This window comes from Pelobates fuscus, chromosome 5, assembly GCF_036172605.1.
Source record: "Pelobates fuscus isolate aPelFus1 chromosome 5, aPelFus1.pri, whole genome shotgun sequence".
Lineage (NCBI taxonomy): Eukaryota > Metazoa > Chordata > Amphibia > Anura > Pelobatidae > Pelobates > Pelobates fuscus.
The window spans coordinates 108,793,308-108,807,625 of NC_086321.1; the positions used below are offsets into that span (position 1 = coordinate 108,793,308).

Here is a 14,318-nt window from a genome sequence, read left to right on the forward strand (position 1 = left end):
CCCCTCCTTTCCTGGAATACAAGCAGATTCACTTGTACCAAGAAGATAGGTTCACAACAATATTAATTCTCTCCATATGCATCTTTTCTTTCCCCCTCGCCTTTTTTTTTTTTTTAAATTCTTCCCTTCCAGTTCTTTGTCGTTACTGTTATCGTTGGATGATAATCTTATTCACATCATACTATAGACGCAAAGGTAACTTTGCATTTTAAAAACTTTTAATAAAAAGTTATTTACATTAAAAATGTTAACCTAATGTCACTTCCAGGTTCATTCGACATATAGGAATTAAAGGAAAACAAGCACATGATGCAGATCTACTAAATTAAAACGGCTTACTTAGTCTGATTTGCACTTACAAAATATAAAATCATTTGTGCGTATCACCACTGTTGCCAGGGACACAGATCTCCAAACTCCAGTTTCCATGAGGAACTTGCTGAATATCGGCAAACTCCTCATATAGTCAGCAGGTAAAACAGCATACATACATTTTTTTTTTTAATGAATATAAAAAAAACAGAATACAATATAAACAAAATTACACTTTCTGTGCATAGACCTCCTTAGGGCCATTCACCATAAATGGCTTTAAATCGCTGGCGTATTTGTTTTCCTTTTATTCCTATATGTCCAAGTAACCCAGAAGTGACAGAAGACATTTTATGCAAATTATTGGGTGATACAATCAATTTACTATAATTCACAATTTCTGTAGGTGTATGTACAATATTGTCCTATATTTTTTTTCTATTTTTAGTTTGTAGATATTTGCGATTTTGTTTTGTCAACAGCTATGGATAATGCTTTTGCAAACACACATCCGTCTGCATACATACACGTACGATGACGTTTGACTGTTTTAGTGAATCATTTCAATTTGCAAAACATTTATGCAGATTTTTCTGCATTCAGTATGGTTAATGTTTCTTTAGAAAAATATATTTTACCCTTGGAAAAGCCAGGATTAACAAATCTAAGCAGATTTATTGACAGCTGCCGAAACCAGCTGTACCTCAAGCACCCAATGCTTATTCCATAGAGCCGCGTCTTTCTTGGCCTCTAATAGGGAGAACCACGTCAGGATTCTGTGCATTTGTTTTATTTTATTTTTTTTTATTATTTTTTTTTTTACACACATAAGTGGGAAGCTACTCAACAATCCTTGTAGAACTGGCAGCATTTATAGTAACTGTAATGTTTCCATTACTGCTTTGTTATTTATTTCCTTTCTCCAACATTTTCTCTTATTATAGTTTGTTTTAAACTTGCACATGAAGATTGGCAATAAATGTTATATTATAGATTGACAACAAAGGATATGTATGCAGTATTTCCAAGATCAGAAAATAAATTATAAACTGAATTAATGAATTCATATATTTGCGGGCTTCTTTTTGTTCAAGTGCACTTATTTTGGGTGGTAGGGAACAGAAAAGGGGAAAATATGATAACTTTGTAAATGGCAACACACATTAAAATTTCTTTTGAGCTGTGATTCCGCAAAGTCTTCATCTTCAAAGGGGCACTTTTAATAAAACAACCATTAAAGCCAATTGTAATGGTGTAGTTGTTATGGTTCTGTCTTTGTAGTTTGTGTAAAATCATTTTTTAAACCCCTCTGTTGCAATTCTGTTAATGTAAAAGTGAAATTGAGATAAAAATATATTTATTTGCTTAAAATGTTCAAGGCAGCTTTTTAAAAAAAAACGTTTTATGAAGCTCAAAAAAATGTTGGTTACTTCAAACACTCTGAATAGTGATTTGACGTGGTCATGGTGTGTGCAGTCTGTATGTGCAGTGTTATAGTATGAAATGCTATGCATTTAGAGACATTTAATGATGTTGACAGAGGCGTAACTTTTCCCCTGGCAGCGTCATTAACCTGCCTGGAAGAAAGGTTCTGAGCTGACTACTGTAAATCATCATGCACAGAGTGTTGTTTATTGGCTGAGAGTGCCCAACTAACACTGTGACTAGTGGCTTCTGGCAGAGAAATGCGTTCCTCTACAGGCTGGTAATGATTCCTAGAGTATAAATGAGTTTGAGTGAGGCTTTATGAACTAGATTTCATTCTCCAAAGTACATGAAAGTAAAACATGTATAGTTTATGGATATGTAGAGGTTGGTTAAAGGACCACTCTAGGCACCCAGACCACTTCAGCTTAAAGGACCACTCTAGTGCCAGGAAAACATACTCGTTTTCCTGGCACTAGAGTACCCTGAGGGTGCCCCCACCCTCAGGGACCCCCTCCCGCCGGGCTCTGGAGAGAGGAAGGGGTTAAACTTACCTCTTTTTCCAGCGCCGGGCGGGGAGCTTTCCTCCTCCTCTCCATCTTGATCGCGACGTCATCGGCTGAATGCGCATGCGCGGCAGGAGCCGCGCTCGCATTCAGCCGGTCGCATAGGAAAGCATTTACAATGCTTTCCTATGGACGCTTGCGTGCTCTCACTGTGATTTTCACAGTGAGAATCACGCAAGCGCCTCTAGCGGCTGTCAGTGAGACAGCCACTAGAGGATTTGGAGGCTGGATTAACCCTCATTATAAACATAGCAGTTTCTCTGAAACTGCTATGTTTATAAAAAAAAAGGGTTAATCCTAGAGGTACCTGGCACCCAGACCACTTCATTAAGCTGAAGTCGTCTGGGTGCCTAGAGTGGTCCTTTAATGAAGTGGTCTGGGTGCCAGGTCCCTCTAGGGTTAACCCTTTGTTTTATAAACATAGCAGTTTCAGAGAAACTGCTATGTTTATAATAGGCTTAATCCAGCCTCCAAATCCTCTAGTGGCTGTCTCACTGACAGCCGCTAGAGGCGCTTGCGTGATTCTCACTGTGAAAATCACAGTGAGAGCACGCAAGCGTCCATAGGAAAGCATTGTAAATGCTTTCCTATGCGACCGGCTGAAAGCGCACGCAGCTCTTGCCGCGCATGCGCATTCAGCCGAAAGGGAGGATCGGAGGCGGAGAGGAGGAGGAGAGCTCCCCGCCCGGCGCTGGAATAAAGGTAAGTTTTAACCCTTTCCTCATCTCAGAGCCCGGCGGGAGGGGGACCCTGAGGGTGGGGGCACCCTCAGGGCACTATAGTGCCAGGAAAACGAGTATGTTTTCCTGGCACTATAGTGGTCCTTTAATAATCAGCCGGTGAGATAGCTCAGTGGGTTCAAATCTCGGCAGGGTTGACTCAGGTAGATAAAATGAGTGCCATTAAATTGGGTAATAGTAACAATCCCTGGATAAAGTAACTTTCCAAGGATGTTCTTGAAAACCAGAGTAATCTGAATGTACCTTTTCTGGTTAAATACTTTATTATTATTTTCATATTGTTATATTTTGTAGAATGTGTGCAAAATTAAAGGGGCATGAATTCCTTTGAGACAACTGTCTTATTCAAAAGCTTTAGCGTTGAATGATAGTTATTTCACTCTGCAGGTTGAAAAAAAGCAGGTAGGGATCGACCTATTATCGGTGTGGCCGATAATACATACCAGGACCACCGGGCTCATAGCAAGCTCTTACCTTCCCAGCAGCTCCTTTTAGCTCCTCTGTGCAAATCTCATGAGCTGCTGGGAACGTAAGTAAGAGCCTGCTGTGGGCCATCACTGCACAGTCCGTGCCACCTGTCCACCAGGGAATGCCATATCCCCCCCCTCCCTGGCCAAGTAAGAAGCAGGGATATAGACAAAAAAAAAATATTTAAAAAAAATTAAAATAAAAAATGCCCCCCCGCCCCCTGATTTTACATAAATTACATACCTACAGAAACACACACACACTCTGCATTATATACACACACTACACAAACACACTGCCTTCACTATACACACACTACACAAACACACACTCTCTGAATTCATTGTATAAACACACACTGCACAAACACACTGCATTCACTATACACACACTGCACAAACACACACACTGCATTCACTTTACACACACTATACAAACACACACTGCATTCATTATATACATACACACACTACACACACATGTACTATATATACACGCTACCCAAACACTCACTACATTCACTATACACACTACACAAATACACACTGCATCCACTATACACACACTGCATCCACTACATGTGGCATATTATATTTTGTGCATTTACCTTTAGAAAAAGTTTTTTCAAACTGGTAAATGTACAGAAATATCGGTCCGTTATCGGCCTGAAAGTTTGCATATTATGGGTATTGGCTCAAAAAAAATCCATATCGGTTGATCCCTATAGGCAAGTACAATTTATTCCATATTTACCTGCTTCTTCTGTCTTATGCTTTCCACACCCACTCTAGGGGGGGCACTGATCTAACCAATCAGTGTCCTATCCCTAGGAATGCTTGAAATGTTGCAACATCCTGATAGAGTGTAGAGAGAGAATCTGATTAGTGTGATCATGCAGAGCAGAAGAAACTCCTCTAGCTGGGTCGTGTGCAGAACAATGCAATCTGACCAAGTTTATAGTAAGCTTATAAATGTTTATTTTTCAAAGTTATTCTTGCTTTATTTTGGTTTGTATATTTGTTTGCTTGCTGGTTTAAAAAAAAAAAAAAAAGTGCTGCATGCTCCTTTAATATTGCCCCATGAATGTATACAATGTCAAAGAGATTCAATTAATGATCTGTTTGTGTTCTCTCTAGATGGTGTACCTCAGGTTTACTATTTTGGCCCTTGTGGTAAATATAATGCCATGGTGCTTGAACTGCTTGGGCCAAGCTTGGAAGACTTATTTGACCTTTGTGACAGAACATTTTCCCTCAAAACAGTTCTTATGATAGCCATACAACTGGTGAGTATAGCATTATCTATTATCTAGACAGATTTGTGTTTTGAAACAAAATGAGCAGTTGACAAAATAAACTGTTTCTCTTTCATTTGTTTCAAAGTAAATGTCCCATCTTGGCAAGCAGTAACACAATTACTTTTTTTTTTTTTTTTGGCGGCCACAATTACTACTATAAGAGAATTATGTGGTTTACTGGTCATTTACATGTCAAAAATAACTTGCAGTTAAAAAGTTAACATTCAAAATTCCCATCCATGTTTGTGATATGTAGAATACCTCAGGGGAGGGTGGGTGGGTATGGAATGCAATATATTTGTGTGTGTGTGTGTGTGTATATATATATATATATATATGTGTGTGTGTGTGTATATATGTGTGTATATATGTATATTATGAGAGCTTCTTCTACTGTTAATGACATCAAGGAGTATTTTGTTTTTCTTCTTTCTTCTAATCTTCACCTATGTGAGCAAGGCCAAGAAAAACATTTTGCTTAATCACATACACTTTGTTTCCCCTCCCCAAAAGAATACTTATTTTTGAAGATTAGAGAATTAAAATGTCTTCTTACACCTTTTTTGTTGTTGTTTTGTCTGAGAATATTTGTTTCATTTTCAGCTTAGAGGAGTTAGCAGGGCTACGATTAACCAGGCCTTAAGTAACTCACCACAGCTGGCCTCTGCTAGAATTTCTACTCATCAGGGCTAAATGACACTCAAATGTGGATAGTGGCTGTTTGAAATATTGTGGCATGGTGTGGGATTCTATACGGCCGTAGAGAACCACCTTAAAGGGACACTATAGTCACCCAGACCACATGAGCTCAATAAAGGGGTCTGGGTGCCGGTCCCCCAGGTTTTAACCCTTCAGATGTAACTGCTATGTTTATATTGCGGGGTTAATCCAGCCTCTAGTGGATGTCTTCCTGACAGCCGCTATAGGCGCTTCTGCGACGCTGGATGCGTTATTCGCATCCAGCGTACAGAACGTCCATAGGAAAGCATTGAGAAATGCTTTCCTATGAACTGTTTGAATGCGTGCGCGGCTCCACTCAGGAGCTGACGTCGGCGCCCCCAGAGGGGGGGGGGGGGGGAGGGGGGAGGGGAAGAGACCTAAGGATGACATAGTGTCAGGAAAACGAGTTTGTTTTCCTGACACTATAGTGATCCTTTAAGCATTTTCCAAAACACTATTTCTGGATGGGTAATATTATCCTTTGTGAAAATTTAACCAAAAGTATTCAGTGTGAGATCTGAGGGAGGTGCTAGACAAAAAGTGGGTAGGGAAACATCATAAAACAATTTGCGAGAATAATACTCATAGTAATCAGATTATATTTTTTATCAACATTCACTTTTTATCTGAATTTGAATCACTGATTGCTTTTATTCTTCATCAGGCTTCGCTGTCTCTATTATTGCTCCCAATTATTTTATTATTTGAAGCAATTGCTAAAGCTGTGTTATTGAAAATGAGATTACTCTGTGAATAAATTACAGCCAATGAGATCGATTTGCAGCACATGTACTTTCTGGCTAAATAAGTACAGACACAAACTATATCCTTTTCCTTTTAGTCACTGTAGCATATTTAGCTTGATACTTTCTCCATCTGCATGCTATTGAGATGTACTCGCCACTTGTTTGAAAATTCAGCCTAATTTTATTAAATGAGCTGTAAATCTATCTCATACACTATAAACGTATGCATAAGTGTTCTACTTTGCTTCTCTATGAACAGCATACTTGCTTTTAAAGTACTGTTCATCTGTACTTTTTTTTTTTCCCCGTACAGATATCGCGCATGGAATATGTGCACTCAAAGAACTTGATATATCGAGATGTAAAACCAGAAAACTTCTTAATAGGTCGTCCAGGAAACAAGAACCAGCAAATAATTCATATTATAGATTTTGGATTGGCGAAAGAATACATAGACCCAGAAACAAAGAAGCACATACCATACAGAGAACATAAGAGCCTTACAGGAACAGCCAGATACATGAGTATAAACACACATTTAGGGAAAGGTATGTATGGACTGATAATGTGAATATGTTCTTATTTGTGGGTCTGGAGGCAAAGCAGAATGGTAGCATGAAATTATTTATTTGGTTGGCTCAAAATAGCTATATACCCCGTAGCAGTGACTGATTAACTTATTTTTGTGCAGCTGTTGTGGACCATGTTTCCCATGATGCTGAGCCAGCTTAAGTATGTGCACATTGTTTTAGCTGAAAGGAAAATTTGCTGGTTGCTACTGAGAATGATTATGATTCTTCCCTACTGCTGTGATTGTCTCTACATTTCATACATATGGTTAAAAAACAGAGATCCTGTTACCCGCTGTCACAAATAAAATTGATTGCAAGAATCTAGCATTTTTTTGTTGTCATAAACATGATGGTTTTGTTTTTTTAAACTGTTCACACTGTAGTGTGACTTTTTTTTTTTTTCATGACTTCTGAATCTTTAATTCACTATGTGTTTTGCTGCCATCTTCTGGCTAAAAGGTGGAACAGTATTTTCAAATCAGTGTTTTTTTTTTTAAATTCTTTATATAGCACATATGCTGTTGAGCACAAAGCTTTTCAATAGCACATATGACATATCATTGATTAATCCCAATATAATCTCATCAAGCATTTCCCATAAAGTTAACTGTGATAAACGTAGTTTCACACGTCTAGTGTTCTGAAATGGGTACAAGGTTGTACATAGAAGTATTTTGTGGCACAAAGAACATGGTAAATGTTTTTGACCATGTACTGCAGTTTATTGAATTCAGAGCAATGACTTAGAGGGTAACATGTACACTGCCCTTTAACTCTAAAAACTGAAACCTGTGCCTTTTTACAGGTATTGCTATATTAAATGGTTGCTTAGCTGTTCAAGTGTGGTACAGCATTCCTGTTCATGAACTTGCATTTAGTATCTGTTCACTCAGCAAAACAGAAATGAGTATGCCAGGAAAAGACCGTATAAGGCAACACGACCTGAAACATTTATTAGCAATAAGAGAAAAACAGAGAATGGCAATATTAATGAGTAACATTGGTAATAAGCAAGACCACATTGATGTGCTCTACAATAGCAAACACCATGGTTTACCGTGTAATAGCTCTTGTAATAGCTATGGAAAAACAATGCTTGCAGCACAAAAAACAAAATTCCTTGTCTTCTGTTAAATGTAACAGAAATCTTTTCCAACAAGTAGTCATATGCAGTGTTAATAGAGTACTGTAAGTGGAAAGCTATGCCAGGGTAAATCACGAAGTACAAAACTACCTGTATGTGTCAAGTTAGAGTTTGAGAAATGTTTCTAGTCCTGGAGTAAATTCTTATTGACGTGATGAGATGAAGATTAACCTGTACTAACGTGATAAGAGGAATATGTTGGTGAATTGCACCAGCGGCCTTCCGTGTCTTTATTGATCTGATTCTTAACAGCAGAAGTATAATGAATTCTGAAGCTTAAAGAATGAGATTTGCTTCAGTGCCTATAAACTCATTAGAAGGCACTTCACATTTCAATGGAACAAGCAGAGACGTACTGATAAAGCAACCAAATATTTTTTAAAACTACCAACCTTTGCGCTTCCCCAGAATACTCTTATTTAATGTATGAAAGATGAACATCTTTCAGTCACTCAATAACATTCAGCCACCTTCTTTCATCTCATGTATCTCATGTCCCCACTCCCCTATACCTCTCTCTCACTTTTTATGCCTTCTTACTCAACTTTTTAGCATGTGCATTTTCTCCATTCTGAAAATACTCTAGATATCAGCTTATTTTTTATTTTTTGAGATACATTAATGAATATCCCAAAGTTTCTCCCTATTCCTAGTAGTTTCTTATAGTTGCAACATCATGACCTCATCGTATCTTGCACCTATTTAAGTTGCCGTATTTGGCCCATCTTTAACATTATGAAGCCTGATTGATCTGCTTTCACCCTCATCATCCTTCAGCACTACTGCAAGTCCACATCAGCCAATATCAGCTGTAAATCCATAGAGTACTAGACTAATACAGTCTGTTATTTAGGAACCCCCTCTGAAGTGCTGTAGGTTTAAATACAGGGTACTTGAAAACTACATATAAATACAATGGCAGCCTCGCTGAATGCAAATGTGTTTTGTAGACCAAAACTAGATATGACATTTCTCTACTAAAGAGATACTTATAATATCTATTTAAGACACTGGACAAACAACTGTAGGACTTGAACTGTTTTTGATGTAGGATGGTAGTGTTATAATATGAAATATGTCGAAAGTATAGCTCTTTATGTTGGGAAAAGTCTAAAATTCTGAAATCATTTACTTGACTTGCGTTTGAAAAGAGTTCATGGACTGAACTGTAAATGATGTGTTCACCTGCAAATTGTTTCAGACCATTGTAAAAGTGTGGGTTAATTGCTATGTTACTCCAGCCACCAAAGCCACTTTTGCTTTTAGAAGTGGTCATGTTGGTAGCAATATGTGTATGTGCAGCATCTCGGCTTGAAACACTACCTATACAGAGAAATCTGGTATTTTGTAGAGGGGTGTATTAACACCTTTGCACATCTGACTTAATCAGCCCTGAACTCTGTTCTGGAGCAACTAATGTTAATTCTGTGCAAAACGTATACCCATCATCGGCACACACTGGCCACTGGCATAATTCGATTCTCCTTTGCAGGCAGCACTGGGGGCACACTTGCAAATAGAAGCTTGCAGGACTGTTTGCATGTGACTAGAATACACAATCTATAACACTTGCGTTATGTTTTAATTTCTGTTGTCTACCCCTTCCTACTTCCCTCTGTCGTACCACCTCTTTCCAGAATTGACTGGTGTGCTAGTCTTAGCAGTGAGATTATCAAAAGGTATATTGCTATACACCTGGTTTGTTGACTGTTTAAACATTTTCCTCTAGTTACCCAGTAATTCCATTTGTCGAAATACATTTATAAATACATATTTCACATTTGAAATCATATTCTACAAAGGAGGTTTGGGGAATGAATAGGGAGAAGTAAAAGCTTTATTGGCTATTATATGAACAGTCATACAACTTTAGGATGCAGAAAATTAGTCAAAGGGAAACAAAATAAGGAAAAAAGAGAACAGGAGAAGCAGAACATATAAATGAGTACATGAGATCTGACAAGTTGTTCAGACATTATACTGCTAAAAAGTCGGTTAAAGAAAAGCGTCAGATCCTTGGAACTGATCCCAGTGGAACCATAAAGTGCCACTTTCTCATGAGTTCCTCTCAAGGATGCAGCCTTGAGCTTTGCGGTCTGGATCATCCCCACCCAGCTTAACCAATCTTTAAGAGAAGAGGAAGTGTTATCTCTCAAATGCACGTGGGTCAAGACTTGCGCTGCAGGCAGCATGCGTCTTAGCAGTGAGCTTTGTGGTCTGGATCTCCCCCACTCAGCTTACCCACTCTCGAAAAGAAGGGGAAGTGATGTCTCTACAATGCATATGGATTGCAAAGCTTTTGCTGCAGGCAACAGATGTCTTAGCAATGTGTTTTTTAAGTTTGGAAGAGATGGTGTAATGTGAAAGGGAAGAACTAGGGGGACTGATAATTGGAGTGTTGTCCTAAATCTTTGCTATTGCTTTATAGATTTTAGACCAGTTTGGTGGCAAACCACCAGAGATTTAGAAAAGCTCCCACCTCATCTCTGCACCTTCTGGGTGCCAGGGAAATCCTGGGAAAGATAGGCTGGAGTACTGTATTAACGTTTAAGACATTGTAGGACACTTACTGGTACTTGGCATTCATGAATTTAGCAAGAGTCTTCAGAAAGATATCCTGGCATTGAGCAGGGGTGAGTGACATATACATGCCTTTTCCCCACCTGTGTAGCAGGGGATTTCTGGCTCTGTGGTAGTGAGGAGGGCAAAAGTTATGGATAATGTTCTGAAATGCACAAGTGTTTAACTGTTATGCTTTAGTGATGTAGTTAGTGGACGTGCGACCGTGCTTGTCGCGTTTGGGTAGCGGTCCTGGAATGTTGGGATAATGACCTGATGGATGACTTTGTGGGTGCATAGAGTTGAACATTGGGAAAAGATACAGAGGGTGGCACTCCTGGAGTGAAGGTTGGATTATGTGAGAAGAGAGTCAGTGGAGAAAAGTAGGATGAAATTTGAGATGTGGTAATATATCTGTCAAACAACAAGAGAGTTAAAAAAGTTATTATAAAGGAACACTCTGTTATGAATAAAGACATTTTTTCAAAATATTTCTGTTCCCTTTAAAGGTTGGATTCAGGTCTGCCCTTTGGAAATGTAAAAATTGAATAAAACTCACCTTTTATCTAGCACTGTCCTGGTCTTGCTGCAACAACTGCTCCTCCTATTTTGAGATCAAATTGAAAATGGTCTTGGGCCAATCCAATGCTTCTCAGAGAGTGGACGCTCTTTGTAGATGTGACAATTGCTCTACTGCCAGTCAGGTGCTTCTCATAGTAAATCATCAAATCCAGTATTTCTGTATGAGGAGCATTCACAGTGTAAATAACTAGTGATAAAGCTGAATGGGAAAACTTTAAATTCTAGTAACTCTTCACTAGGAATTGCCTTTAGTGTTTTATATAGTAAAGGGACACTGTAGTCATCTGACAACTACAGCTTATTGTATTTGATCTGGTGAGTATAATCCTTCCCTTTGGGCATTTTGCAATAAACAGTTTTTTCAGAGAAAAGGCAGTGTTTACATTACAGCCTACTGATACCCCCACTGGCCACTCCTCATATATATGGCTACTAGAGGTGCATGGAGACACTGAACTTTACTCATAGAGATGCATTGATTAAATTATCTTAACTGTACTTAGCAACAACTTATTACGTCAATACCCCACACATATCCATCTCAATCATATCCTTAAACTGAACCCCAATTCTAAACCAAATTCTATATCTAACCCATGTAAACCACACCCTGGTCATAACCCAAACCCTGATCCTATGCCTAATGCTACTCATAACCTTAATCCAAGCAATAGTGTTAGAATTTACTCTTATTTCAGCAGAGTGTTTGCATTGCTAGCCCTAATCCTACACTAAACTCTAATCCTAATCATAAACCTAATATTAATCCTAATCCCAAAGATTTCCCAATGCTAATATCAGTATTAATCTACACAAAAAGCATTCTAAGCCAAAACGGTCCCTGTCATTCCAAATTTCCCAATTTACTGTTCTTTGTGCAGGACAACTGGCAAAGTCCAGTTCTGATCAAAATGGCATGGGGGCAGTCAGACCCTGGGATCTCCTACAATATAGGTGCCAGCCCAAAATTGTTGCTTAGTGTGATCATTTAGCCACAGTGTTCTGAATCCATTTAAATGGCTTTATGCAGTGCTCACTTTGAGCACTAACTACAACACATCGATCAGTATGGGGCTATCCATTGTGGCCACAGCTGACAACGGGGAGTCTCCAGTATCGATTGATACCCTGCTCACACCACATTGATGTTAATGGGAATTTAAAAGTCTGTATAATCAGTCTGAGGCCACTAAAAATAGCCCCAGATGGCAGACGGTAGCCCAGGTTGATCGATTGATACCTGGATATCAATTTCTTACCCTAGGAAACAGTCTCTCCTGGTAAAATACAACATAACTTAACTATTCCATCATCTTTAATTGAAGACCATCCATGACTGAATAATTAGTCATGTGCTCTTGGTGTCTTGGAACTATACCTTACAAAAACACTCTAAGCAACATGACCACTACAGTCTGCTGTAGTGGTTATAGTCTCTGGAGTGCATTGGTGCCCCTCCCTCTCCTCGCCATTGTAAGTAGTCAAACTGTTTTAGAAAAGACCCCAGATAAGAAAAAACATTTGACTGCTTACAATGAGAGGGCTACCAGGGCACTCCACATCTTACACCATAACAGCTACAACTTGCTCTAGTAATTATAGTGTTTGGAATGTTCTTTTAAAAGATAACATTTCAGAGTCATAGCATTATTGTGTACACCACCTTTAATCTTCCTATGTATATTATATTGTGAGCAATATTTTATGACATCTACTTGTCATAAGTTTACTGATTTCATATGCAGCTTGGGATTTACAGAGCATAAAAACTGCATTTAAATATAATTTTATGTACAATACTTAAAATGTGTTTACATTTTAATTTTCTTATTTTTCTTTAGAACAAAGTAGAAGAGATGATTTAGAAGCATTAGGACATATGTTCATGTATTTTCTTCGAGGCAGCCTCCCGTGGCAAGGTTTAAAGGTGCGTTATGTTTCAAAACTAACATACAAAACTATAAAGGTGTCAAATAATATTTTAGAGACTTTTGGATGTGTAGTTTTATTTTCTTTGATTCTTTGCTTTATTGAATTGTAATTTCCAATTCAGTGTAAGCGTTTGCTGGTTCTAAACATTAAACACCCAGAGGCTCTCAAGATGTTCTTGCTGATTGTTTTTTATTTATTTTTAATTTTTTTAGTACTTTATTTATTTTGTTATTTTTGTCAAGGGTATGTTAGAAGAAAATGCAACTGTCATTGAGAGTTATTTATTTAGAGATATTTTTTTTTTTTTTGTTTCTGGTTTTAGGCTGACACATTAAAAGAAAGGTATCAGAAAATTGGAGATACAAAGAGGGCAACGCCAATTGAAATACTTTGTGAGAATTTCCCAGGTAAAAGCTGTAGAGTGATATGTTATTGTGGGTGTGAAAAAATATTTATATATATATTATATTTTCATGCAAAATATCCTAAATGAATTAGACATCAGCATAAAGACCCATTAGGTATCATTATTTATATGTTTTTAAACCCAGGCAACCATATTCATTTATATGTAAATTTTATGTTTCATGGGGAGAGTGCTATTGGTTTTTATCTCATTTGCAACTGAATTGTACGAAGAGAGTAACTGAGCTAGACTTTGTATTGCCTAAATTGCTGGCAAAACAAGAACACGTTTGTTAATAATGCATCAATTTCTACTTTTCTTTTTTATCGCTCTCCATTTTACTCAATTGAAAACACTTGAAGTGAAATTGCCATTCCATATTTCATTATGTTTTGTCTATTATTTGATTAGGAAGCGGCGCCGGCTTATTTCTTTGTCTTGAAGCCTATCGTAAGGCGGAAATTGTGTCCTTTAGTCATGTATTTCTTGATGTGTTCTTTTGATGAAGCATCATTTTGCAGATCCAGTTACCTCTTCATATTGAATATTCTCTTGTGCTTTGTGTATAGGATTAAACAAGGGCATTTTTTTTCTTTTTAATTTAATCCAAAGCAACAATACATCCATCCCTCTCACAAACAGTTTTTTTTATTACTATAACATTAAAATAAAATGTCAATTACAATAAAAATTATTACCGTAGTTAAAAAAAAAAAAAAAAAATAACCGTGTAGTTTCAGAATTTTAAAAACCTAATTATAGAGATCTGGCAACTAAAATGAAGCATATAAAAAGAAAACGTAGGATTTTTGAATTATTTGTAGAAAATTGCTAAAAACCCTTTGCTAG

The 14,318-nt window shown here is 37.7% G+C and overlaps 1 protein-coding gene across 4 annotated transcripts in view; it reads left to right on the plus strand.

The window, feature by feature from the left end:
* CSNK1G3 (casein kinase 1 gamma 3) overlaps positions 1–14,318 on the plus strand; it is a 118,217-nt gene that overhangs the window by 78,439 nt on the left and 25,460 nt on the right. For all 4 annotated transcript variants that reach the window (XM_063454134.1, XM_063454131.1, XM_063454132.1 and 1 more), the window contains 4 exons: positions 4,648–4,796; positions 6,588–6,822; positions 12,973–13,058; positions 13,386–13,470. In XM_063454134.1, coding sequence (XP_063310204.1) covers positions 4,648–4,796; positions 6,588–6,822; positions 12,973–13,058; positions 13,386–13,470 — 555 coding nt within the window. The remainder of the gene's footprint in view (positions 1–4,647; positions 4,797–6,587; positions 6,823–12,972; positions 13,059–13,385; positions 13,471–14,318) is intronic.